This window comes from Prionailurus viverrinus, chromosome A1 (assembly GCF_022837055.1).
Source record: "Prionailurus viverrinus isolate Anna chromosome A1, UM_Priviv_1.0, whole genome shotgun sequence".
In the NCBI taxonomy this organism is placed as follows: Eukaryota; Metazoa; Chordata; class Mammalia; order Carnivora; family Felidae; genus Prionailurus; species Prionailurus viverrinus.
This window is the reverse complement of record NC_062561.1, coordinates 77,927,893-77,955,202: the sequence shown is the minus strand read 5'-3', so window position 1 is coordinate 77,955,202 and position 27,310 is coordinate 77,927,893. Positions and strand designations below refer to the sequence as shown.

General features: G+C 41.3%; 1 protein-coding gene across 1 annotated transcript in view; it reads left to right on the top strand.

Annotated features, from left to right (window-relative positions):
- Positions 1 to 17,331, top strand: part of NALF1 (NALCN channel auxiliary factor 1) — a 628,937-nt gene extending 611,606 nt beyond the window's left edge. The window contains exon 3 of the mRNA XM_047865073.1: positions 16,774 to 17,331. Within this exon, the coding sequence (XP_047721029.1) occupies positions 16,774 to 17,063 (290 nt within the window). The 3' untranslated portion in view covers positions 17,064 to 17,331. The remainder of the gene's footprint in view (positions 1 to 16,773) is intronic.
- Positions 17,332 to 27,310: the final 9,979 nt, after the last annotated feature.

Here is a 27,310-nt window from a genome sequence, read left to right as displayed (position 1 = left end):
TAGTTTCCTGTTTTCAAGGAGATTTCCTCTGCAGACTCATAGTTACCAAGGATTTCCAAATTAAAAAAAAAAAAAAAAAGACTGTGGGATACATACTAAACAATGATACTGATTTATAATCGGTGAGCCCACCATGCCGTTTCACGGAGAAAAATAACACAAGTAAATAGAAGCAGAACATCACAGGTAATGTGCTTAACAAGGACCATACACTACACTTTTTCTCATATGGCTTCTTCGCTGCTGAAACTAGCTGGGTGCTAAGCACGAAGTCCCAGAAACATGTCCCAGAGAGTTCCAGCATTTTCACACCCTCCTGTGATGTGGATTCCTAGGACATACTTACAGAAATTTCTCTTAATTTCTGAAACCCACTTCATGAAGTTCCTTCGACACACTTCCCATCTGCGAGAGCAGTCTGGCCGGAGAAGGGAGAGCGTCTCACAGCCACGATGGTTCCTGGTGAAGAAAGAGGAGGAGTTGAGATTTGTATTCCTTTCCCTGGTGACTCTTGTAAGCTCCGCTCAAGTCGCTGTACTTGGTAACTGATCCGAATAAGGAAGAGGAATGTGAGCCTTTCTGTCCCAACAGTCCCCATGGCCTGGGACCCTGCACTCTTCTGATGCTTTGTGCAAACGCAAACAGCTGAACTATGGCACGCTGACTTCTCCAGAAACCCATATGGCTTTCCTCCACACCAGCCAATAAAGTCTTCAAGGCCACCATCAAAGGATTCATTAGGGGAGGGGTGGAAAATTAGAATGATATATCTAGTGAGACTGTATCTTCTTTGTCCATTCCTTTTTTCTTCTTCTTTTCTGTTTTCTTAGACTACATTTTTAAAATTAAAAAATCACTATAACCCTTTTCAGGAAAATAACAATGTGAAATGTGATATTTAACAGCATGTGCTAGATTTCGGTTTAGATTATACTCTCTCAGGCTGCAGACAGTCTGTTTTTCTAGTACAGTCTTGGAAAACTTTAGGACCCGTTATGGAGAAAATTCTCTGCTTAGCTTCAAGACATTTCATATGCCCAATTTATTTCTCAACTCAGCTTATGGCTTTAATGAATGAGTGAATTCTCTGCAGAACATCTCTGCCATTTTAATGTGGACTTTTGATTTTCCTTTCACTTAACATCATTTTCAGTTTTTAGAGCGATTTATTTTCAAGTTAATGCACAGTTAGCTTTCAGATCTGAGTGGCCTTTCTATATCGAGGTATTTTTGCTTTGTCATCCAAACGACTCAACTTACTGAAACATTCTCTTACAGCTCAAGGGGCATTATTCCTTGCTTCCTTCCCCTCATCAAATAAATATGTATTGTTCTTTGGGGAATAAACATCCTGCCAGGTATTTAGAGTACCAGGATGGGGTGAAGAAGTGATCATTATTCTCAACGATATCAGCTAGAAGTAAAGGAATATAATGCTATAAATGGTTAGATTCAAGACCGATGCTAACATTTGTTCATCTTACTAGTCTGATACACCTGGCCACTACTCCCCTCGAAAAATTACTCAGATGGAAAAATTTGCCCTTGCTTAGAAAAGATAACTATAAAATTTATAAATATACAGATACTCAGAAGTCCGATTCTAATTCTTTCTGCAGATGGTCATTATGGTTTGGGAAAAAAAATTTCATTTCTTAGGTTGACCTTTCATTTTATATTGTTTTACCAGCACAATTATAAAATAACCGGGGGGGTCTTGGGTGGCTCAGCCAGTTAAGCGTCCAACTCTTGGTTTCAGCTCAGGTCATTATCTCAGGATTCGTGAGTCCGAGCTCCTTGTAGGGCTCTGCGCTGACAGTATGGAGCCTGCTTGAGATTCTCTCTCTCCCTCTCTCTTTCTCCCTCCCCCCACCCATCTCTCAAAATAAATAAACTTAAAAAAAAATAAAAATAAAATAACCCTAGAAAACCATCCAATTTTCAAGAGATGACTTCAGAAGAAGCTGTAAAGAAACCACACATAAACATGTCTTCTTGAGATTTGAGAATACAACAGACACGTGGACCGTCCAAAGAGCTTTCACAGAGGATAGCAAGCCCTCCAGGGAAAGAGAGGGATGCTGACATCAAGGTGGATTTTGGCCTCCTTGGTCTTCTCCCCCCGTCATATGCTTGTGATCATATGACATTACAGACACATGACATGGCAGAAAGCATTTTGCACGTGGAATTAAGATCACCAGTCTCACCAGGATCACCAAGATCACCAAGCTCACGTTTAAAATAGAAAGCCTGTCTTGGATTGTCCAGGTGGGCCAATGTCATCACAGAACAGAGAAGCATGGGCCAGAAAGATGAGGCAGGAAATTCAGAGAAACTGAAGGTGGGAAGGACTCAACCCCTCTGTTGCTACACAGTTTTACCACGGGGACAGGGGCCACCAGCCAGGGATGCAGGTGGCCTCTAGAAACAGAGTCTCCAATCAACAGCCAGCAAGAAAACAGGATCTCAGTACTACAACCACGTGAGAGTGAATTCTGCTAACCTCCGGAATCGGCCTGGGTAGTCAAGGCCAACACCTCGATTTCAGCCTCACAAAACCCTGAGTGGGGAAGCCAATCTAGCCGAGGCATCTGACCTGCAGAACGGGGAAGTATTAAATGAATGCCATTTAAGCCACTGTGCCTGTGACAGCTTTTACAGCAGCGCTGAAAAGCAAATGGGTGTTTCGGTACCGGACGTGTGGGGTCGTGTAACAAATACCAGGAAATATGGAAGCGGCTTTGGAACAAGGCAGCGGGGGAAGTTGGGAGAAGATAAAGGACCAGGCTAATGAGATTCCCAGATTGCCTTGAACAAGATGTCGAAGTGTGGCGTTAAAGACCACCGGCCAGGGCTCATAGAGGAATAAGGAAGGTGTTAATGGAAACCGGAAACGTGTTACGAGGTTTCGGCACGCTCAGCAGAATCGTGCCCTGAAGGAGCACGGAAGGCAGAGATTGCATGTGATGCGCATGGGCTCTCCAGCCAAAAGATGTCCCAGCAAAGCGTTCAAGGTGCAGCCTGGCAATTTTTGCTGCTTACGATAAAACGCGAAAGGGGAGCGAGAAGTGAGGGAACTGTTCGACAACACAAATCCAGGATTTGATGATGTGGGGAATCTCTGTCTTCCAAGAGGGCAAGAGATTAAAAGACTTTCCTTTCAGGAAAGCACATTCTAGAAAAGAAAACAGAAGAGAACAGAGGGTTCTGGGCTAATACCTCAGAGAGCTTGAATGGTCAGAGGAGGAAGTTAAAGGCTCTTCGAAGAAGTGAAAGGTGTGACTCATGGATCCCCTCGGCCACCTGGGCAGTAGCCGTAGCCAAAAACAGAGGAGGGATTACCTGGGAAAGATCTATGGATGAGCTTCTCGTGCGATGGGGCGGATCCTTGCGGCACAGACCAGGAGCTCACACACCGTTGAGAATTTAGATCAACAAGAACACTGCCAGCTTTGACTGGAAAGGACAGAGACAGGATGGAAGGAAGAAAGGGTGTCAGACCCCCCCCCCAAACGTGCTAATGAAACTTCTCAGCAGCAAACACGTGGTGTTCATCATAAAAGAGGAAGGATGAGTCAGAGGGCAGAGTTCTGAGCCCAGAGGGGAGCTGAGAACCACACACGACTGTTCCCAGGCCTGGAAACCAAATGGCGTTTGTGCAGCTGGACTTCGAACCTGCTTTGGACTGATGACCCCCTTTTCCTTCTGTTTTCTTCCTATCTGAGGCAGAGTGTCTATAACTCCTGGCCTCTGCCTATCTCACCAGTGTATGTTGGGAGCAGATAACTTGCTTTCTAGCTTCACAGATACATAGGACTTTTGTCCAGGATGGATTACACCCAGAGTCACATCAATACCTAATTTAGGTGGTTGGACCATGGGATTCGGGGATTTTTAACTAAGATTTAGAGATTTCTGCACTTTGAGTTGATGTTGTATTGGAGGGAGGCATTTGGAACCTTAAGGTGTGGTTTGCATGTGGCATGGATGTGAATCTTTGGAAACCAGAGGGCAGGGCGGTAGACTGAATAATGGCCCACTCCACCATCACCCCCCCCCAAAAATGCCCCTAACCTAATCTTCAGAACCCGTGAACACACTGCATGGCAGAAGAGACTTTGCAGGTAGGAATAAGATTATGGACCTGGAGATAGAGGATTATTCCGGATTATCTAGGTGGACCCATTCTGATCACCTGAGCCCTGAAAACCACAGAAGAAGGCAGACAGTCGGTCAGAGACATAGTGCGAAAGGCAGAAGAGATGACGAAAAAGGAGAAGCCAGAGAGATTGGAAGAATGAGCAGAACTTTGTGGGTCATCACTGGCTTTGAAGATGGAGAAAAGGGCCATGAGCCAAGAAGCGGGGACACACGTCCTCTGGACACTGAGAATTACCCTGTCAACAGTATACAGGGACATCAGCACCCCGGTCCCTACAAGCAAAGGGAACCACCAGACTGAATAGCCATAGAAGTGAATTCTTCCCGAGAGTCTCTGCAGAGGAACTCAGCCCTGCCAGTGTCTTGATTTTGGTTTGTGAACAGGGGGTAGAGAAACCAGTCAGCCCCGCTAGACCTCTGACCCACAGAACTGTGCATAAATAAATGTGTGCTGGTTTAGCTGGTAAGTAAGTAGCGATCTGTTAACAACGTCATTAGGAAACACACACAGTTAGAATTTCCACCACAGTGCTGGGCGCTAAGATACAGTGAAGTAATGCCTCCTGTTATTAGAAGACAAAGATTATGAATCTAGGATCTGTACCCGAGAAACTACCTTTCAAAATGCGACAATGAAGTTTGTTTAAATTAAATATGTGTACGCATGGGGGCACCTGGGTGCCTCCGTCAGTTAAGTGTCTGGCTCTTGATTTCAGCTCAGGTCATGATCTCACAGTTCATGGGTTTGAGCCCCGTGTTGGGTTCTGTGCTGACAGTGTGGAGCCTGCTTGAGAATTCTCTCTCTCTCTCTTTCCCTCTCTCTCTCCGTCCCTCCCCCTGCTCGCTCGGTCTCTCTCTCAAAATAAATAAACTTAAAAACATTTTTTAAAAATATGGGTACTCATGAAAGTTCACCTTCCGCATGTGCTAGCCGAAACATAAATTGAAGTTTTACTCTAGTGAAACAAGGGCACAGCAAAGAAGATAATGTAGGATCTTAATGCGGGTGGTATAGTGAAATAATAAATGGTAAGATGATATCTGTGCAACAAAAAATATAAAAAAAAAAGTTTGTATTAGAACATCGAGACGGGTATGATTATGAGGCTGGATGAGTTAGCGATACAGGAAAGAATGTAGAATATTTTCCTGATTATATGAAACATGAAAGACAATTGGAACTCGGGAAAAATGTGCAAGAGAATCACGAGTCACATACAAAGCTATCTAAAATTTTCATGATTTTTATGAATTGATGAAGCATAAAAGTGAGAATCTGTTTTGCCTGATGTTTAAACTATCTTCAGTAATATTGTAATGAAGTGGGATTAAACGAACGCTAAGGATGTACTTTATTTTACTTTCAATATTCAAAATATTGAATATTGAAGAGCTCTGTGTGCTCTTAGCATACAGAGCACAAACACATAGGGAAATGTCACTGTATTTTTAGAGAAAAGCAATGGCTGGCCACATGTAGGGATCACTGGGGGAGGAGAGAACTAGAGTGATACAGCTTTCTTAGTGGGTCTAAATCACTGGATTAAGATATAAGTGAAGGGATTTGTCGTGTAGACTTCTGAAGACAATCACTCCCAACATAAAAGCAAACAAAAATGTGGAAACAGAATCCATCCAAAGTGTTTATCCCTGGAGAAGAGTATTAGGATCGAAGAGAAAGAAAGGTAATGATGTTTTGGGGACCCCGGGTGGCTCAGTCGGTTAAGCATCCGACTTCGGCTCAGGTCATGATCTCAGTCCATGAGTTCGAGGCCCTCGTGGAGCTCTGTGCTGACAGCTCAGAGCCTGGAACCTGCTTCAGATTCTGAGTCTCCCTCTCTCTCTGCCCCTCCCCTGCTCATGCTCTGTCTCTCTGTCTCAAAAATAAATAAAAACATTTTTAAAAAATGTTTAAAAAAGGTAATGTTTGCTTTCTGATGTTATTCGAGCATTTTTATTTCCATGCACATGTAATAATTTTCTCATTGCCATTATTGCCAGTTTATTTCCAAAATATTTATTTTTTTATTATGAAAATGCTTTCCATATAAACTCTCTTAGGTGTGTATTAGTAAAAGGTTATCATGTGGTCTTATCCTTACAACCTGTAACAATTCCTATGGGGGGGGGGGGGAAGAGCAGACAGTAAGTGGCCAAGTAAACAGAAGCATCCGACTGTCCCACTTCTGACTCCAGTAAAATAACCAAGGGAACGTGAAAACTCCAGGTCATCAGAAAGGGCCCATCCACGTGCAAGAGACTGAACCATTTCTTCAAGAAGAATGGAAATCAGATCACATTAGAGCATGCCGGGGGCTCCCCTGCAAGAATTGAGACCTGTGATCCCACAAGTACTCGCTTGGAGGAAAATGGTTTACAGATAAGGGCGAGTTGAGAGAGAGCTGGCAAGCATTCTCCCAGACTTCCTGCAGTCAGGGCCGGCTGACCATTCTCGAAGGCCGTGCAAGGTCCCCAAGGCAAAGCATGGGCTTCCTCTCCAGTGCAGCATGAGAGCATTGGTAGAAGAGGTGTGGGTCACACGGGTATCGTAATACAGCACAGAGAAGATTCAGGTGAATGAAGCTAACTTGGGAAGGGCTACCCAGAGCACTGGATCCCTAACTGCACTTCTAACCATCCTTGGTGGGAGTGGGGGTGGGGGGGGGGGGGGGGTTGAGATGTCAAACCAAGTAAGTAATAAAGTCACTCGAGCTGTTTTGACACATCACTGTTAAAAGAGAAATATACAGAATATTATTTCCCAGGGCTGTTGTAAGAAAAATGTGTCACAATTTTGGAGGCTGGACATCTGAGATCAAGGTGTTGGGAGGGTTGGTTCCTTCTGAGGGATGCGAGGGAGAGTCTGTTCCACACTTGTTACCTAGCTTCTGGGGGTTTGCCGGCGACTTTGGTATTCCTTGGCTCATAGATACATCACTTGTCCACCCGACCTACTCCCTGTGTCTGTTCACAATGTTCCCTCTGTCCATGTCTGTCTCTGTGTCCAATTTCCTTTTTCTTTTAATTTTTAATATATGGACACAGATCATATTGGATTAGGTATCCCGTAGTGACCTCCTCTTGATTAAGTCTCTGAAGATCCTCTCTCCGAATCAGGTCACATTCTGTGGTACTAGGTTCTAGGTCTTTAATATCTTTGCGGGGGACTTGGTTCAACCTTTGTCACACAGAAAACAAAATATGGAATCTCATAAAATATGCTTTACATGAAAGCAGGAAGTTGAGAAGCAGAATGCTACAGCACGTATTGGAGAAAAGTTACCCCAGGGTAATTTTACACAGCATCTACTCAATAACCTTCAAGAATATACAGAAACTTTAAGACAAGAGGAGAAGAGTGGAAAGGGAATTGGGCTGGGAAGCAGGCAACCATAACACTGGGCTTAGATTTTAAAAAGGAAATATTGTAGGGCAACAAAGAAAACTTGCAAATACGTGCTAGATGTATTGCATCAACCATCTAGAAATCGGAATAAACAAAAGGGAGGGACAAGCATGAAGAATGTAGGGGCCAGGTCCAAGGTGGAGACCTGCGGTATAGAAATGGACACAGGGGATGTGATAAGTTGAAAACATACAAAACATAAAACTGAGAAAAGAAACAAAGAAATGACAGGAAATATCTTGCCTGAGCTTGAGGACAATCCTATGGGCAGGTGAAAGTGATTCTCTCCATTCTGGCAAAATTTTAGAAATTAGATTAAATTCCAAACAGTCCCGAGTTCTGAGGATGAAGGCAATATCCCACAGGCTCCAGGGGAAAATATGTCTTTGACCACTGGACGTCATATTTCTCTTTCAAAAAGACTGGACCAGTATCCAAGGCTGCATCTGTTCTGCGGGAATCTCTCTCTAGCGTGTGGCTGGTTGGTCCCGCGCGGATGAAACAAGTCCCGTGGATCTGCCTTCCCAGGAGTGTGTCACGAGAACCCCACAATCCCAGTCACTCCCCAACGGCACTGCACTGAGAGAACAAATTGCTGGAGTCCTGTGTGACCACATGCATGAAAAGGCAGCCCAGCCTGCCTGCCGGGGGAGGTGTGGAGGGGGAAATCCAAGCATACGGGTTACTGTGCTCACCTCCACCAGGGGGAGGGCACGTCCCTCTCTGATGGCCACAGTAATCCCGTGATTTGTCCTTCATGCTGCCTGGTGTGCTCTCAGCCTTGCAGTTCATGAAATAGGCTTGAATTTTTCCAGTATTACTCCCGCCACCTGTTCTTGTTCTTTTCGTTTTTTCACCCAAATTAGCTCCTCTGGGTTTCTCTTAATTGCAACCACATAATCCCTGAATAAGATAGATATAAAGCAATATGCAAACATTAATAATTACTACGTGAGGGACACCTGGGTGGCTCAGTGGGTTGAGCGACCGACTTCAGTTCAGGTCATGGCTCGTAAGTTTGAGCCCCACGTCAGGCTCTGTGCTGACAGCTCAGAGCCTGGGGCCGGCTTCGGATTCTGTGTCTCCCTCTCTCTCTGCCTTTCCCCCACTCACACTCTGTCTGTCTGTCTCTCTCTCTCTCTCTCTCTCTCAAAAATAAATAAACATTAAAAAAACTTTTTAAATAATAGTTACTAGGTGAGAAGATATAAAATATGAGTAATTTGATAATACCTGAGTTTAAGACATCTGATGGTAGCCAAAAAATGATACAGAATGAGGAGATGGAAGAAACAGAATTTGTTAACCTCCTTATCAGTGATACTGGTAATTAGACAAATCTAAGTTCAAGTGTGTATGGTTTTTTAAAAGCTAAAGTTCAAGTAGAATTAATAACAGCCAGCATTTAACAAATTATGAAAAAAATAGCATTTAAATATGCTCACACAGAAAGTTATAGAAAGCAAAGGGAGTGGTAAAAAAACAATTTTAAATGTTTGGAAATATTATTATATGATGATAAAAGCAAGACGAAGCAGTGTAGATACGACAATAAACGTAAATGGGTTAAACTCCCCTTTTCATTGTGAAACTTACATGTAGAACACAGTAGAGAGAAAATATAAAGAGACCAAGAAAAATTAAAATAATGGACAAAGGTGTATCAGATGATGTATCTGCATGGATGCTAATATGCATGGAGTTAACATTAATACCAGACAAAATATGCTCTATACGACAAGAGGAATATAAACAACAATAAAACTTCACCAAAAATAAACGAACAAAGTGTCATGTTTTCTTGATTTATACTAAATGTCTAGTGAAAAATGTGAAGATTTATGAATTTTCTGTACCTGACATACATATGTCTGTGGCTGACATAATAGCCAAATGTATAAAAAGCAAAATCGTTAGAAACAGTTGTAGAAGACACATTTCTCGCTGGGTGACGTTCTAATAGGCAAAAAATATATAAACAGAGAGACTAAGCATTGTTAGCAATGTTAATATTTTCAAAAAATAGCAAGATAATAGTTTTACATAATGCAAAGAAAAACCACAAAGAAAATAATGAGAGAAAATCAAATTTCTTAAGTATATGTATTTATTTTGTGAGAGGCAGAAAGGGTGCACAAAAGTGAGGGGGAGGGACACAGAGAGAGAGGGAGAGAGAGAATCCCAAGCAGGCTCTGCACTGTCAGCACATGGCCTGAGGCTGGGCTGGATGTTGGGCACTCATGGGTCATAACCTGAGTGGAAATCAAGAGTCTTATGCTGAACCGTCTGAGCCACCCAGCTCTCTGAGGAAAAGAACTTTTTTAAAGGCCACGTTCTTGAAACTAAGGTAAATAAAACTTGAAGTTAGTGACAAAATTAGTTTTGAAAAGTATCAGCTGACATTTTTAAAAAGCCATCAAACACTCTTTTAAGTCACTTAGATATAAAAGGAAATGTTGGGGCGCCTGGGGGACTCAGCCTGTTAAGCGTCTGACTTTGTCTCAGGTCACGATCTCAGGGTCCGTGAGTTCGAGCCCCGCGTCGGGCTCTGGGCTGATGGCTCAGAGCCTGGAGCCTGCTTCCGATTCTGTGTCTCCCTCTCTCTCTGCCCCTCCCCCGTTCATCCTCTGTCTCTCTCTGTCTCAAAAATAAATAAACGTTAAAAAAATTTTTTTTTTTTTAAATAAAAGGAGGGGCGCCTGGGTGGCGCAGTCGGTTAAGCGTCCGACTTCAGCCAGGTCACGATCTCTCGGTCCGTGAGTTCGAGCCCCGCGTCAGGCTCTGGGCTGATGGCTCAGAGCCTGGAGCCTGTTTCCGATTCTGTGTCTCCCTCTCTCTCTGCCCCTCCCCCGTTCATGCTCTGTCTCTCTCTGTCCCAAAAATAAATAAACGTTGAAAAAAACAATTTTTTTTAAATAAAAGGAAATGTACATTACAGTTACAGAAAATGTAAAATCGCGGCAAATTAAAACATGAAAGAATTGGCTAAAGCTATTCTCAGAGGAAAATTTAAAGCAATAACTAACTTATTAAGGAAAAACATGAATTCGAACGAGTAAAGTAGCATTCAATTCAATATGGTTAGAAGGGGGATAATAAAAGAAGATTGAACAAAGGATGAAAAAGGAAATAACATAAGAAATTGATGCATTAGCAAACAGAATAAATATCAGAACATATCCATTATTTCAAGACCTGTATCTCTGATCATGCAAAGGAAAGTGGGCAAAAAAAATCTTTCGAGTCTTATCAGGGACAAAAAAAATGATGAAATAGAGTATTAACAATAAAGAAGATATAGAAGCTTAGTCTTAAAATATGCATAACTCTGCATTAATACATGTAAAACTATCAATAAGACAAGCTATTTTTAGAGAAATATGAATGATCAGACTTGACAAAAAACCCTCACAGATTGATAGCCATAAAAGAAACTGTAAAATTATGCAAATTACCTTGAAGAAAAGCTGGTATCCAGAAAGTTTTTTAGATTCCAAACTAGAGTTTCTAAAACTCCGTAATTATGTATATAGAATACACATATATATTGTGTGTATATTACATATATGATCTCACTTAGTAATATACACAAAGTTTAAAATCACTCCTACCAAACCAAATAAAGATTAACAATGTGCAGTCACACATGCTTAATAGAATCTTACTCACATGTGAAATCTATAAATTACATGCACACTTACGTGTGAATATATGTGCCTGTATGGACAAACATTTGGGAAAACAAATGCAGCAGTTTCTTCTTGTTTCTTCATTCATCCTAATGAAGTCAGATTTGGGGTGATTTCCCCCTTCTTTTTACTTTACTGTTTCTTAAACTTTTGCATTCAGAAAAATATTAAGCATATTACTTGTTCAGATATCTTAATAGTCATATATTTCCGGACTTAAAGGTGGTGAAAGGTAAATTACTGAGATAATGAAGGATTATATTTAAATATTATCATGTGTTTATTTTAACCATTTCCTTAGAACATCTGACATTCCTGTACTTAGATAATATTTGTAATGACTACACTAGAATAATTGTTTTGAGCTACTAAAAATAAGGGTCTTCCATGAGTGGTTCAGACCAACTGAAAACAGAAAAAGAATTTGAATTGGATGTTTTTTAAGGTCTTTTCTCATAATAAATTCTTTTTTTAATCTTTTTTAAAAATTTTGTTTTAATGTTTATTTATTTTTGAGAGAGACAGAGACAGAATGCGAGTGGGTTAGGGGCAGAGAGAGAGGGAGACAGAATCCGAAGCAGGCTCCAGGCTCTGAGCTGTCAGCACGGAGCCTGACGTGGGGCTCAAACTCAGGAGCTGTGAGCTCATGACCTGAGCCAAAGTCAGACACTCAACCGACTGAGCCACCCAGGTGCCCTTAACCTTTTTAAAATTTGTTAATGTTTATTTTTGAGAGACAGGGGGGGGGGGGGGGGGGAGACAGAACGTGAGCGGGGGAGGGGCAGAGAGAGAGGGAGACACAGAATGGGAGGCAGGCTCCAGACTCTGAGCTGTCAGCACAGAACCTAATGTGGGACTTAAACCCATGAACTATGAGATCATGACCTGAGCCAAAGTCAGACGCTTAACCGACTGAGCCACCCAGGCGTCTCCCCCCGACCATAATAAATCTGATTCTATTCTTTGTCCCAACTTACAATAGCAATAATTATTATGTGAGATTTTACTATCTGCAGGCACCATTCTAAGCAATTTGTGTATATTATTTAATTCTCCAAAAAAAACTCCATGAGGCTGGTACTATAAGATAGAATAGTAATTCCTATTATTATTATTATTACTTAATGCCAAATGGCAGCTAATGATTTGTTAGAGATTTCAAATAGAGTATTTTGTAAGCAAAATGTATCCGAACATTTCATTCACTGAAAATTTCCCTTTTCCCTTTCATAACCCTTTCCCTTTTCCCTTTCATAACCTTTTCCCTTTCTAATATGTATAATGTGCAATGAAATTCATTTCCTTCATCTAATATATATAACGTGCAATGAATTTCATTTGTGCAATGAAATTATTGCGTGAGAAATGAATTCTTTTCATCTGGAAATAAGTTCTGGTAGTCCCTTGAATGATGTGGAAGACTCAGCCTCTGGGGGTAGGTTTCCCAGGAAGCATGTCTGTTTCCCAGGAAGCAGATGGTTGATCTCGGAAGTGCACCTGCCAGGGGGTCAGGGAAGCAGGATTCTCAGAGGGACAGTATCTGGAGCTGGAATGGCCCTTCACAGATGCCCTGATGATCGAAGGCAGATGCCCAGGGGCCGAGAGACGGTTTCTGGATCCACCTGCCGGTATTATTCTAGCTGGGGGAATGAATCAGAGATGGAACAGAGCAGAATGAGATACAGAAAAGTACAGTGATGTTTTCTAGGCAGACCCAACAGAAAAGAAATTGTTTTTAGGCATAAATCCGAAAGGATGGAAGGATGGATAAGTTTCAAAGAGCTTTTGCTCTCCTGGACAGATAGGCCGCATGTTTCCTGGGAAATCTGATCCAAAGAAATGTACAAACTTCTCCATGTAAACAGTTCAGGTAGGTCCCCTTCCCAGGCCACTCACAACCTTGCTTAGGTGCTCCATTGCAATACTTCCCCTGCAGACATTGGATCCAGAACGCACAGGCTTCTCGCGTAAAAAATAAGAGATGAACAAACCAAGAAGAAAAAAATGACTTGAAGAAAACAGGGCCCCTGCAGGGAGGAAATAAAACGTGGCAAATAAAAGCTCTGCAAATCTCTCCACGATGAAAGAATATATTGCAACTGTGAAATGAGACCAGTCAGTTCAAAACAAAACAACAACAACATTCAGAGTACGTGAAAGAACTCTTGGAAATTAAAATGTGATAGAAAAAAAAAAAAAACCTCAATAATATCATTACACAATAAAAGTCCCCAAATCCTCCAGAAAGCAGAGCAAAGAGATGCAGTGGCATAAAGAGAAATGAGATAAGAGAATTCAAAGGCAGGGCCCAGGGGCGCCTGGGTAGCTCAGTCGGTTAAGCGGTCTGACTTAAGCATCTGACTTTGGCTCGGGTCATGATCTCACAGTTCGTGAGTTCGAGCCCCACAGCAGGCTCCGCACTGTGAACAGCCTGCTTGGGATCCTCTGTCTCCCTCTCTCTCTCTCTCTCTCTGCCCCTCCCTCTCTCTCTCTCAAAAATAAATAAACATTAAAAAATAAAATAAAACTAAAAGGTGGGGCCCAGAAGCCCAACAACTGAAGATGGGTGTCATGCACAGAAAGAAATCTGGAGGATAAGAATTTCTGAACTAGAATTCCGTGCTCAGCCAAACAAGAAATTAAATATGAGGTAGAACAAACACATTTTTAGGCATGCGGCATCTCAGAAATTTGCTCCCAGGAGCTTTTCCTTACAAAGATACTACCTTGGTCCACCAAACCCAGAAAGGACATAGGAGCTATTCCTCAATAGGAGAGCCACAGGACAGAAGCTGCAGGTGTCCCCAGGGGGTTGTTCATTGAGGCTGTCAGGCTGGTGGCTGTACGCCAGGCATAAAAGCAACAGGTCCAGATCGTGAAAGACTCCGGGAGATAAAGCTGATAGAACATCCCCATTCTGCCGAAACAACTGGGAGGGATTTGGGGTTGAAGTCATGAGTACGTAGGAAACTGTTAGATAATGATTAGCTCTTGGAAAACCAGAATGGCGAGGGACGGAGATCTCCAGGTGACTGCATGTCTGAGTTAAGACTTGTTTTGACAACGTCGTAATACAGGGAAGCATGCTGAACTTAGAGTGGGAGGTGCATATGGGCTGAAAAATGAGTATTTTATCTTCACGTGCCCTAGGGGGAGGTCTATAAAGATAAAAAGATTTTAAAAAATCAAGAAAAGCATAAAACAGGTTATTTCCAGAAATGTAGCTAAATACAGAAACAGCAGAAAGGGGCTCAAGTATTTGTCTCTGAGAAGGAAAAATTGGGGCTGGGGGAGGTGGAAGAATTTTTTTTAAATATCTTGTGGAATTATTTGATTATTAATATACATGCATGTATAACTCTGAAAAAATCCTATAAAAGGATGGACAAGGGGGAAAGAAAGTGTGAATTTTATCAGTCAAGCAGAATAGTACATTTATTGGCCTAAATGAACTGCCTTATTCTTTCTGAAATGACTTTAGTTATACATCAGTAAACTAGCTTCTGAACACATTTGGAAGAGCTTCTTATTTGGATGAAATTGTCGAATATATATATTCTCACTATTAACTTTCTAAAATGTTGATCTAAATGAACTTTAGATTTCTATTCTTATAATCTTAACTATAAACTCTCTTTTTTGTAGAATATAATTTGGAAAATGTATACTTCAATAAATGATTAGTCTACTAGTGAGGTATCTTATTTGAAAAAAGAAAATATCATACAATAAAAATGTCGGAGATGCAGACCTCATTAATTCAGTTTTTTTTCCGTATTCTATCTAGGAGAAGGTGAAGTTTACCTTTGAATGCCTAAGAAGAAATGAATATTGTAAGCATCATTATAAGGATATCTTGGTCATTTCTTTAAAAGAAACTGAAGATTGCAGTGTATAATATCTTATTTAATAGATTTTTAATTAAACAAATATGTATTGAGTTTATTCATGTAATAAGTGCTTGTTAAGTATCTGTTTTGTTCAGGCATTCTTACACAGTGGGAACACAAAGCTGAAATACATAGTTCCTGCTTTTAAGGTGACACATGAATAAGGAAATTGACATAAAACTAGGAATTACGGTGAAAAGGACAGATAACAATTGAAGAGTTCCACAGAATACGCTAGCAGCCCAGGAGAGAGTATAGACTTCACACAGGCAATGTCAGGAAAGCTGACCTTGAAGATAAATGAGAGTAAGGTCTATGAGTTGATGGAAAAAAGTCCAGGAAGAAAAAGCAGCTTGAGAAGTGGTGAAGGTATCGTGTGCTCTGGAAGAACCAGCAGTTCAGGCTGTCTGGAACATTGGCCAATGAGTCTGCAGAGACGGGAAAAGGTATTTTAGATTGTATTAGTTAGGTGGAGACAATGAGATACTACTACTAGCTATTATTATTAAGAGGAGCCAAATTTTTCATGCTTCTGTATACTAGGCACTAAGCCAAGCTCTTTACATACAAAATCTTGATTTAATCCTTGTAACTACTCTGTCCTCGCTTTTAAAGTTTCAAGCTTGAGGATAGTATAATAAAATCTGTGTAGAAAGTTTTTGCTAACACTCTTGCGAAAATGTTGCCGTCAGGTAAAAAAAAAAAAAAAAGATACAAAATGGGTTCTGTAGCTACTTAACAAAATTTTATATAACAGAGCAAGAAACAAGATTGGAAAGATTTGAGGTAGCCAAGTATTTTATTCTTTTCACCAATTTGAAAGTTTCTAAAATATCCATGTATCAATTTAAAAATAAGAACAATGCATTATTATAGAGGAAGCAGGGAAAGGAGAAGGGAGGAAGGGAAGAGATTCCGGGAGGAGGGAAGATAAAAGAGAGGGGGCAGGCATTCCTGGAAAGGCAAGGGAGGTTGGAAATAGAACAACAGAGAGCCTCTTCCTGCAATGGTCCAGGCATAAGATAGGTCTTCTGCAGTAGAACAGCAAATGGAAGAAAAAGAACAATATTTACAAAATAAATCCAACGGAAATGTCCCCATTGGATGCTTAGAAGGCTCTGCCCATTCACCAAGAAGGCGAGCTAAGGACAGGGTGAGGTCGAGAGGAATGATTACTAAAGCTGGTTCCTAGAGCTATGATGTTACAATTGGTCGGTTGTTTCTCTTAGCACAAGTAGTTACTGTTACTTTACCTGTTACATCAGTTAATCGCATTCCTTCTAAAGAAAAAGGATGGTTGTACAGCCTTGGTCACCAAGCTGATCCAGAACCTCAGGTTCTGATTTTGGACCTAATGGAACCTTTCACTCTGTATTCATCACAACCCAGAGCTTCCCTGGTGTGGCCTCCGGGAATGTAAAGAGAGCGCAGTGAGGAACTTAAAAGTACCGGTTGACTATGTGTCCACATTGCATTGACTTGCCTTTCCTTTACAAAATGCTTAACTGCCTGTAAGATTTTGTGGATCAGAACGTTAGAGTAACAGCTTCACTGTACTGTGTGAGCTCCTGCCCGTGGCTCTTGGCGCCTTTTAACCGGGCCCTGTCCTGTCTTCACCCTCCAGGGCTCTACGAAACCTTCCTAACCAATGATGAACCCGAATGCTGTGATGTCAGGAGAGAAGAGCGCCCCAGCAAGCCCTCCAGAGGGACGGTGGGGACCAGCGGCCCCTGTCACAGGACGTCACTCACAGTGTCATCAGCAACCAGACTGTGCAACAGCAGACTCAAACTGTGTGTGCTCGTACTGATTCTCCTGCACACAGTGCTCACGGCCTCCGCGGCGCAGAACAGCACGGCGTTGAGCGTAGGGGGCATCAACGCGCTGGAAGACAGCTCGGCGCGCGAGGAGTAGCCGGGAGGGCCACCCCAGGGCCACCAGGGCCACCAGGGCCCCGCCAGGGCGCACCCAGCACCCGCCCGCTGCCGCTCGGACACACTGGGTGCTTTTACCCTCCAACCGCTTCTCGCAGGGCCTTTAGGGTAAAATCTCAGAAGATGGGCCTGGATCCAAACGAGGACACAAACACAGCTTTTTATTGACTAAAAGGCTGTAAAGTGACTTAAATTTCTCACACCATTTTATACACTGTGTTTTAATGTTTGGAGGTTTTATTTGCTTTCCTTTGATTTTGGGTTTATTTGTTCTTTTATTTTTTTGCACTTGTTAATACAGGATTTATTTTTTGGGGATGGTTTCTCAGAGGTAAACTAAGTCTTCACTGTCTCTTTCTCTCTTTCTCTCTCTCTCTATATATATTTCTAGTCATTGTGTGTGTTCATCAGATAGTTCTGTCTCTATGTCCTGTCAGTTTCTATTAGCGGAATGATTGCTATGACCTCGCGGTATATAGCAAAATACAACAACAACAAAAAAAAATCATAAAAAAATAAAAAAAGACAAAAAAAAGAAAACAACAAAAAATAAAAATAAAAAACCCCCTAACTCTTCCCTCCCGCTTCGGAAAGCGACTGCCTTCCCCGCCCCCTCCCATCCCCAGCCCCTCCCAGTCCCCTCCTCAAAACCCTCCCTATCCCATGCCTGCCCCCAATCATCCCATCCCCACCCCCCATTTCCCAATCCCCTTCCCCCCAACCTTCCCATCCCCGCCCCACCCCTCTCTAGCCCCTTCCCAGGCCCCGCCCCCGCCAACCTCTTCCCAGGCCCCGCCCCCGCCCGGCCCCCGCCAGCCTCTTCCCAGGCCCCGCCCCCGCCTGGTCCCCGCCAGCCCCGCCCTCTCCCCGCCCCCTTTCAGCCCCAGCCCCGCCCCCAGCAGACAACATCGCTTGCTTCTGTCTGTGCAGCCGCAGTGCGGGCGCGCACGCTCCGCGGTCCTCGGGCCGCTGTCGCCGACCCCGCCGGGAGCAGAACAAGGGGTTCCTTTTTAGCTGAACAAACAAGTGCTCTCCATGGTAGGCGGAATCAGACAGTTAACACATTTTTATGTTGAAAACAAAACAAAAGCAAAGAAAACCACCATGAACTACGTTGCTCCAGCTCCCATCCCCCGAGGCCCCGTCCCTCGTCGCCGTCGCGGGTGGTCAGGTGGCCGCGAGCCCGCCCAGAGTCAGGACGGGCGCGGCTGGATGCCCCTCCTGCGGGACTGCGGGCGTGCTCTCGTGCGGGTCTCGGCTCGCTCGGGCCCTTGCAAGGGCAGCAAAGGGACTGAGGACACAAATCTGGGTTTCTTTCTCCTCCTTTGTGGTCGTGGAGGAGACCGCAGAGATGCTCCAACACCGGCAGAATACAGAATATATACAATTTTACCCCCGTATTCCCCCACCTATGATTTTTAAATTATTCCAGGTATAAAGTGTATGCAATTCTGCATTATCACAAAAGAAGAACTTGTTTAAAAAACAAATAGGTTAGCCATTTTCATTCAAGTGCAAAAACTCTGTCACTGGAACACGCTCTAGGTAGTTGACAAAAAGAGAAGAAATCAGATCGCTCTGTTTGTATTTTTTCTTTTCGTGGGAACATTTCACCTGCTGAGTGTACATGAATTTGCTTTCTAAAAAAGGCTTTTATGAGTTTACAGTAGAATCAGTGGAAGGAAGAGTTCATAAGGGCTGTTTTTAAAAAAACAAACAAACAAAACAAATAATTAAAAAAAACACTTTACATTCCTTCCTATACTCTAACTACACTTGGGAAGTGCACTTCAGATATGTTTGCTGTGTAGCTGGGAGATGAAGGAAAACCATAGAAAAGGTCCTCGTAGCGAACAAAATTTAGTTATTAACTTTATAGCTATGAAATTCCCCCAGGCATTTGTTTTTGTTCAAACAAACTTTAATCTCTGCATCATACTTAACCCTGCGACATGCGTACAGTATGCATATTTTGTTTTGAATAAAAAAAATGTTTTGTTCCAGTCTGTTAAGAATATTCAAAAAATAATAAAGGTATTGCTTAATAAAATTGCTAGAATTGTTTAGCAGTACATGCACAAATATTTTACTAGATTCTTCGTTTTAATAGTGTTTTGTTGAGACTGAAAATCCTAAAATGGTCTGCGCAAATACAAAAAAAAAAAAAAACCCGCCAAAATGCAAAACTCTCCAGTTTTTGTTCCTTTTTTAAAAATTGTTTTTTATGCAAATGCCAACACACATTCACGCATGCGTGCACACACACACACACACACACACACACACACGGTACAGAATTATAATTACAGAAATACCATGCTATTTCTGGGGCCACAAGAGGGTGGGAAGAGGTGCTTGGGGGACACTGAGTTGCTGCAAGTGTTAAACACTGGGAGAACTGTGCATGTTTAAAGACCATCTAGTGGTGGACCACAGATTTCAGGGGAGTTGAGGGATGACTAAAGTAGGGGAGCAGTGGGGGAAGGATACAGGGGGGCTGACTCATGAGAAAAGATTTAGGAGGTGAGTTCTTTTTCAACTGACCCCTTAAAGGCTTTAAGATATATGGCCAGAAGGGGCACTTGGGTGACTCAGTCAGTTGAGTGTCCGACTTCCGCTCAGGTCATGATCTAATGGTTTGTGGGTTCGAGCCCTGTGTCTGGCTCCATGCTGACAGCTCGGAGCCTGGAGCCTGCTTCAGATTCTGTGTCTCCCTCTCTCTCTGCCCGACCCCCCCCCCCCCGCCCCCACTGCTCACGCTCTGTTTCTCTCTCAAGAATAAATAAACATTAAAAAAGTTTTTTTTTTAAAAAGATATATGGCCAGGAAAAACTGTGTTCTCACCTTCATCTACCTCTTCTGTGCAAAGGCCATGCCATGGTCCATTTCTTCCTTGTTCCTCATGCTCTTGTTTGTGCCCTGGGAATTTCCATTCTGTGGGGAAATGACAGATCGACACAGATGCAAGCTCCACCCACTCTCCTGATAAAAAGTTACTATTTCAAGACGCTGGGCAAAATGATTTAAAAAAAAAAATAGCCCATAACAAACAGGGTTTCATTTTCTCTTTGTATCTTTTGCAACTGGTTAAAATTCTTTTCAAATATAGAGGGATTGGAAGATTCCACTGCGCCATGTTTGAGCTTTAGTTTGGGGAGAATGGCAGCGGAGAGAGGGAGACCAAAACCCAGCAGTACCTTACCCGACAGGTAAGCCCTCCAGAAGACAATCTCAAGAGTTGGGAGAAACAGCACAGTATCTAATCATACTATGAAACTATAGTGAGGACAGGATGGCGGGGAAAGAAGGAGAACCAGTTATTTACCACCCGTCAACCAGTGTGGGAATTGTCTCTCATTCCGGTAGAATTCTTTTCTTGCCATATACGTTTATCCTTATCCTGTGAGAATCATCTCAGTGCCTCCTATTTATTACCGTAAACGCACATCCCTGTGTTTCCATGGACACAGGGAACTAAAGTGGCTTTTCAGGGGTCAGCCAAAGGGTCCAAATGGGCAATGGCTCCTTCACAAAGTCAAGAAACAGCCATTGAAGATGCAAGTCTCATCACACTCATGGGCCATTCGAAGTGGTTTTTCTACTTGATCAACTTGCCCGTTGATTAATTCTGACACAAAAAGTTCAGACCTGGCACCTTGGCAATCATCATCCCATTCTATTTTTCTTGTAGTAGATATCCACTGCATAGTGGATAATGAATTACATATTAAAACAATTATTTCTGAAAGCAAATTGCAAATCAAGAAAATACTACTTGATCCGCAAATGGGTAGAACAGATTTCCCCAGGTTTATTACTGTCTTTATTTCTGCAATAGGGAAAGCCCAGCTTGTGGAAGATTTTGATTCTGCAAAGCCGAACGTCAAGTAACACAGTGTTACTCCTTATTACGTTTGCATTCGGCGAAGCTTTACATTGACTGTTCTTTCATTAAAAAGATAGTAGCGTGCTCGCTTCGGCAGCACATATACTAAAAAGATAGTAGCTGTAGCGTTCTCCTCTCCCACCATATGGTAAGTGAAAATTGTTCATTTAAATGGCATCATTAGAAACAAAGGAATGTAGCTCCTCACCAATGAATTGGTGCCATTTAAGTACTAGAACCCGTAGTCATTAAAATAAAAGGAGGCAGGCAGCAAGGGAAAAAAGGAAGACAAGAAAGAAAGAAAAAGAAAGAAAGAAAGAGAAAGAAAGAAAGAGAGAAAGAAAGAAGAAAGAAAGAAAACAAGGAAGGAAGGAAAGAAAATAAAAATGGATATTTATATGAATGAATAAGAACATTATTTTTGCCAGGAAAAAACTAAGTGAATGGTGTAGTTGGGAATCAGCTCTGTGTGCCAAGGAGGTGGCATCTGATACCTGGACAAGATTAAAACCCTGGTAGATCTGAGGCTTGTGTTCTTTCCAGGTAACAGCTAAACTTGTTAGTGGAAGCATTCAGTTACAAAAGGCGCATCTCATTTTTACCAGAACTGCAGACAGGTATTTAATTATACACACATGCAAACATATACATAAGGAGACAGGCTATACAGCTATTAGCATACCTTTATAAGTGTATAATATATGTATAGACATAGCTTTCAAGTAAAACTTGAACCACAAAATTATTCAGTCCATGACAACACACACATCACATTGTGATAAGTGATTCCTATTTATTTGCTAAAGGTTGAACAGTGCGCTCATTTAAAAACTATACCTACTTTGGGGTAGAAAACAGACTCTCAGAATGTCTCCGTTAATGAAAGAATACCAATTTTTAGGTAACCAGAATCTTCTCTATCTTTTAAGCATGAATGATGTTTAGGAAAAAAAAATGGAATATGGCATGCAGGTATTGAGCAACGGTGAATAATAAGTCTTTAAATGGGAGGAAGGAAAAAAAAGTGAGTGGAATAGCACCAGCCTAGAGCTCAAACCACCTCTGAGAGCAAATTCCAAACACTGTCCCTGGAGCCTAGTGAGATTCTTAGGTCTCACACATGCTTTGGGAGTATAAGTTATTTTCTCCAAATTCTAAGATACTTATAAAATTCCTAAGTTTTAAACTTAAAAAGTTAAAAACTGTAAAAAAAAAAAAAAAAAAAGAGCTATCTGATGTCATAAGCCACATCTGCCCACATTTCATTTTTTTGTCCCCTGGACTGCTACCCTGCTCACTGATTTGAAGTAAAGGAGAAGAGGTCAAGGGGAACATCCTGATGAAACACCTAGCCAAGAAGTAGTAGTATTATGTGCTTTTCAAATTCATTTTTTACTGTAAAGAAGGACAGGATCTCAGGGGCAAAGCCATTGTTTGGGTACCTACTTAGCACCTCTTAACATGTGGCACAAGGAAGCCAATGATTTTGAACACGAGATCACACACATGGGACTACCTGAGGCATAAGTGAGATAAACGGAATAAATGTGCCTGGACAAAATGGCGTCCTCAGTAACAGTTATGATTACTCGTTGGTGAAGGGAAACTCACTGCTTACTTATGGGGACTGCTCCTGGAAGTCATTCAGAGTTGCCAGATTGCATTGGTGTTTGTCTTAATAACATGTTTTTAGAAACATTTCACACCTTTAGTCTAGCAAACTGACCACAGATGAGTTTTCAACATTTTTTAAAAATTTATATATATTATAGAATTAAAGTGAACTCTAGGGGTGCCTAGATGGGTCAGTGTGTTGAATGTTTGACTCTTGATTTTGGCTCAGGTCATGATCTCACCGTTTGTGAGATCGAGCCCCATATTGTGTTTTTCCCTGACAGCATGGAGCTTGCTTGGGATTCTCTCTCTCTCTCTCTCCCCCTCAAAATAAATAAATAAAAATGTTAAAAAAAAAAAAAAAGTGAGCTCTAATGGCTTTTAATGTAATCAGCTATTGTTTCTTTATATGTCTTCCCCTCCCCACCACCCCAACCCCCACCCCCACCAACAAAACAACAGAAAGTAGAAGAAACCCATAAGAATTGAGAGGGGGCTCCAAGTACAAGTATGAATTAAGGTGGTCATAGAAATACTGATGCAGCCTCCAAGTGGTTTTGAAAGTGCTCGTGGATTTTTTTGTTTTAAGTACAAATCTTTGACACCTCTGGATTCCATAAGCAAAAACACTACAGTAAATTTAAACTTACTCAGCATGAACATGTATCTAAACTGAATTGATATCTGTTTGTCTTAAAATAATACTATAATTTCCATGGAATGAAATTGCAGTGAAAAAAACTAGGAAGCCTGCAAAGTTTTTGATAAAGTCTAAGTAAATGGATTAAGCAGGACTCTTGAGTAACATTTCTTATTTCACTAATTGTAGTCTCGGGGGAGCCTATCGCCTCCCCCCCCCCCCCCAGATATTTTAATGTATTTGCATGCTTGACCCACTCCCTACTTCTGACTATAACTGACATCTTCAAATGCTTTCATATTGACAACTGTCATTGAAAGCCAGACTGTGGATATTGATCTATAGATAGAGGCTGCTACAGAAACAGTAACTATTTCTCCGAAAACTTTCAGCTCCTGTAACACCGACTGCCCAGAGTTACCAACTGTCTGAATGCTGGATATCTACAAGGGCATTTGTTTCGAAAAGCAAGTTTCAATGTGTGTCCATTTCTCATGGACTGTGCTGGAAGGAAAGTGAACGTTCAAGCAAAAGTTAAAGTTCTCTGTGGCCATTAGGAAAAGGCTGAAAGGAAGACTATTATCTCTGTTACTTGTTCTTTGTACTTTTCTTCCTTTTCCTCCCTGTGACTTTTATTTTCATATCATGATAAGCATCTGAATGTTTGCACTGCAACTTAATGGGCCATATTTCCATTTTTTCATAGATTTATTGATGTATGATAGATCAAAAAATAGGAACAACTCTACAAATGCCTATATTATTTAATTTTTTTTCTAAATTCACTAACGTACTCTTAAGTAGAAACATAGAAGTACTCAGACCAATCAATTCTGAAAGACTAAGAATGAAGTAAAAACAAACCAATCTCACTAAACGATATGTAGTATGCTGGCAGCTGGATGGATGCTTTCTTTCTTTTTTAAAAAAATTTTAAATGTTTATTCATTTTTGAAAGAGAGAGAGAGAGAGAGACAGAAACAGAGTGTGAGCGGGGAAGGGACAGAGAGAGGGAGACACAGAATCCAAAGCAGGCTCCAGGCTCTGAGCTGTCAGCACGGAGCTCGCCCCAGGGCTGAAACTCAGAAACCGTTGAGATTGTGACCTGCACGGAAGTCAGACACTTAACTGATTGAGCCACCCAGATGCCCCAGGATGCTTTCTTTCTTAAATTGCAAATTCTTAAATCATTAAAATATTAAAAATTAAACATACTGAAGATTTTTTTTTTTTAAGCCACTGGTAAGGTTTGTTTATACCTTGTTTCTTTGGTCAGCTAGCTTGCTCATTTCAGGTCAATTTGCTTTTTCTCTCACTATCATTATGTTGCTGACCCCAAGTGACTCCTCTCAGAATAGAATTGGCCAAATTTCTCTATGCAAATAGGTTATTAAGCTTGACCATTTGCCAATGGAGACTTAAAAAAATTATCTAGTTAAATATAAAGGTTTCAGCGTTTTATTTAGCTTCTTTCTTTTGTGTCTTCATTTTATCTTTTTATTCTTGGCTATCTCTTTATATGGTATGAAAAAATAGAGTGGCACAGTTAAGATAATAATTTCTGCTGACTTTGTTGATCTTTGGATAAGACCAGGGGACCACAGCCGTGGATTGAAAGTGACCTAAATGACTTGGTCCGTCCAGCTGCAATCTCGAACTGTGGAAAAGACCAGGGAACCACCACCATGGATTGAAGGTGACGTAAATGACTTGGTCTGTCTAGCTGCAATCTTGCTTCCAAGGTCAACATCCTCTGTCATAATGTCTCCAGATAAACCGTGTGATGATGTAGCCATATAACCTTGGCTCCTGCTGAGGCAATTGCCTAGAAAGTCATTATAACACCAGAAATAACATGTCTATGTATTTTTTCCTTCCCCTCAATTCAAAGGGCACACAAAAGTTATCAGTAAATGAAATAAAACAGCAACAAAATTTGCTTCTAAGCCTTTAAGTAATGATTCAATTTTGATGAAAATCTTGGAAAACATTTGCTGCATTGGTTGAGCCAAAGCATTTTGATTTAACGCAATTCTCCTTCTTCTAAAACGCAATACAATGAAATAAAGATTTGGATTCACAAAACATACAGTATGATTAATAAATAATAAAATATATTTTAAGTGTTCTCAGGTATTTTTACCATAGAGTCTAAAATTTCGTAGTTTTCTTTTTAGTGTAGTTTTTCTTTCCCCTTAAAACAATGTAAGTTTTTTTTCTTAATTTATGTGGTTTTTCAGAAAATGTCTTTCCATAGCTTTCTGAATCTCTTCAAATTTCATACTTCTGTTCAGTAAGACATTTGAAATTAAACTCTTTACGCACCTGTTAGGCCCAGTATATATCAAAGTCTTTATATTGTTACAAGTTGTTACAAGTAGATTTAATTACTTGCTTTGATTCTGACCTCTTTCCCCTTTTCTTACTCCTTCCTAATTTCTACTGCTCTCTCTCCTCTCTGTCTTTGTCTCTGTCTTTGCCTCTCCGTCTCTGTCGCTCAACTTCAGGATTTTGAAATGAGCTATCTCAATCTCTGTCAATGGCATTGTTGAACCACGTGGACTGTCCTATGATTCTTAGAATTGAAAAGAGAATTAAATGATCTTATCAGAAAAACATGAAATTAAAAGATGTGAAATACATTAAATGCTTTATAATTAGAATAACTTTGGTTGTGCAACCAAGACCCTTTAATTTTGTAGTGAGAACTTTGGTGCTCTAATTTATTACAATGCCTCACAAAGAAGTATTGTTTTCAAAATGAGTTAGGTGAACTGTCAAAGCATGTGAAAAGCACTAATATAATACCCTTATAAGAAGGCATTTGCAAACGATGACTTTGACTTTTTCAAGGTTAGACATTTGGATTTACATATGTTATAATAAAATACAGAAAATTTACTTTCAACATTTGATTTTGGAAAAAATACGCTCCAACTGAAATGGAAATTTAGCCTCCCTAGCCATCCAATTTTATTGCATACATTTTTTAAGCTATTGAGAAATTTTCATTTTTATACTTTTAAGGAGAAGTAGCATCTGAACAAGAGCCTCACCCTCTGACAATGCCCACAACACCTCATGACACCACTGATTTTGTATGTTTCTGAATAATTTGCGAACTATACACTAACTAGAACTAGAACTATACTAACATTACTCCTTCAAAAGGGCAGATATATTTTGAAAGATTCAAGACTAGAGAAAATACCTTCAGCAATTCTTTAAGAGTAATCCATCTTGAACTTTATAACCCCGTGCAATGACAAACCACAGTCAAATCCTGCAGAATTTTTATTTAATGTATCAAATCCGCATGCGATCTCATTCACAGAAACAGATCAACACCAGATTCTTCCTTCTTTTCCTTGTGAACTTGGCCAATCAATCTATTTCTCCCTCAAGCTTTTCTCAAAGGTGAGTGTAGAGTGAAAATTTATTTCTTGTGCCATTAGAGGGAGCAGGATGAAGTTCAGGCACAATATTATTTGTACTCCTGTCACAAAGTCCCCAGTATGCTCAGTGCTCATCATCTGAGGAGACAGCACTGTATCGTCCAGGAAGCACACACCCCTGTTGACTAAACTCTTCCGGAGAGGACTGGGAACCCGTCCTGAAGTGGCAAGCAAGTTCGAATCAGAACAAGATGTGGAGGAAGGGGGTACATTTCTTTTTTAAATCATATGATGGGGGCGCCTGGGTGGCTCATTCAGTTGAGTGTCCGATTATCAGGTCATGATCTCTTGGTTCATGGGTTCAAGCCCACACTTCAGGCTCTGTGCTGACAGCTTAGAGCTGGGAACCTGTTTCAGAGTCTGTCTTCCCCTCTCTGCCTTTCCCACACTTGCGTTCTGTCTCTCTCTCTCTCAAAAATAAATAAACATTGGGGCGCCTGGGTGGCGCAGTCGGTTAAGCGTCCGACTTCAGCCAGGTCATGATCTCGCGGTCCGTGAGTTCGAGCCCCGCGTCAGGCTCTGGGCTGATGGCTCAGAGCCTGGGGCCTGTTTCCGATTCTGTGTCTCCCTCTCTCTCTGCCCCTCCCCCGTTCATGCTCTGTCTCTCTCTGTCCCAAAAATAAATAAACGTT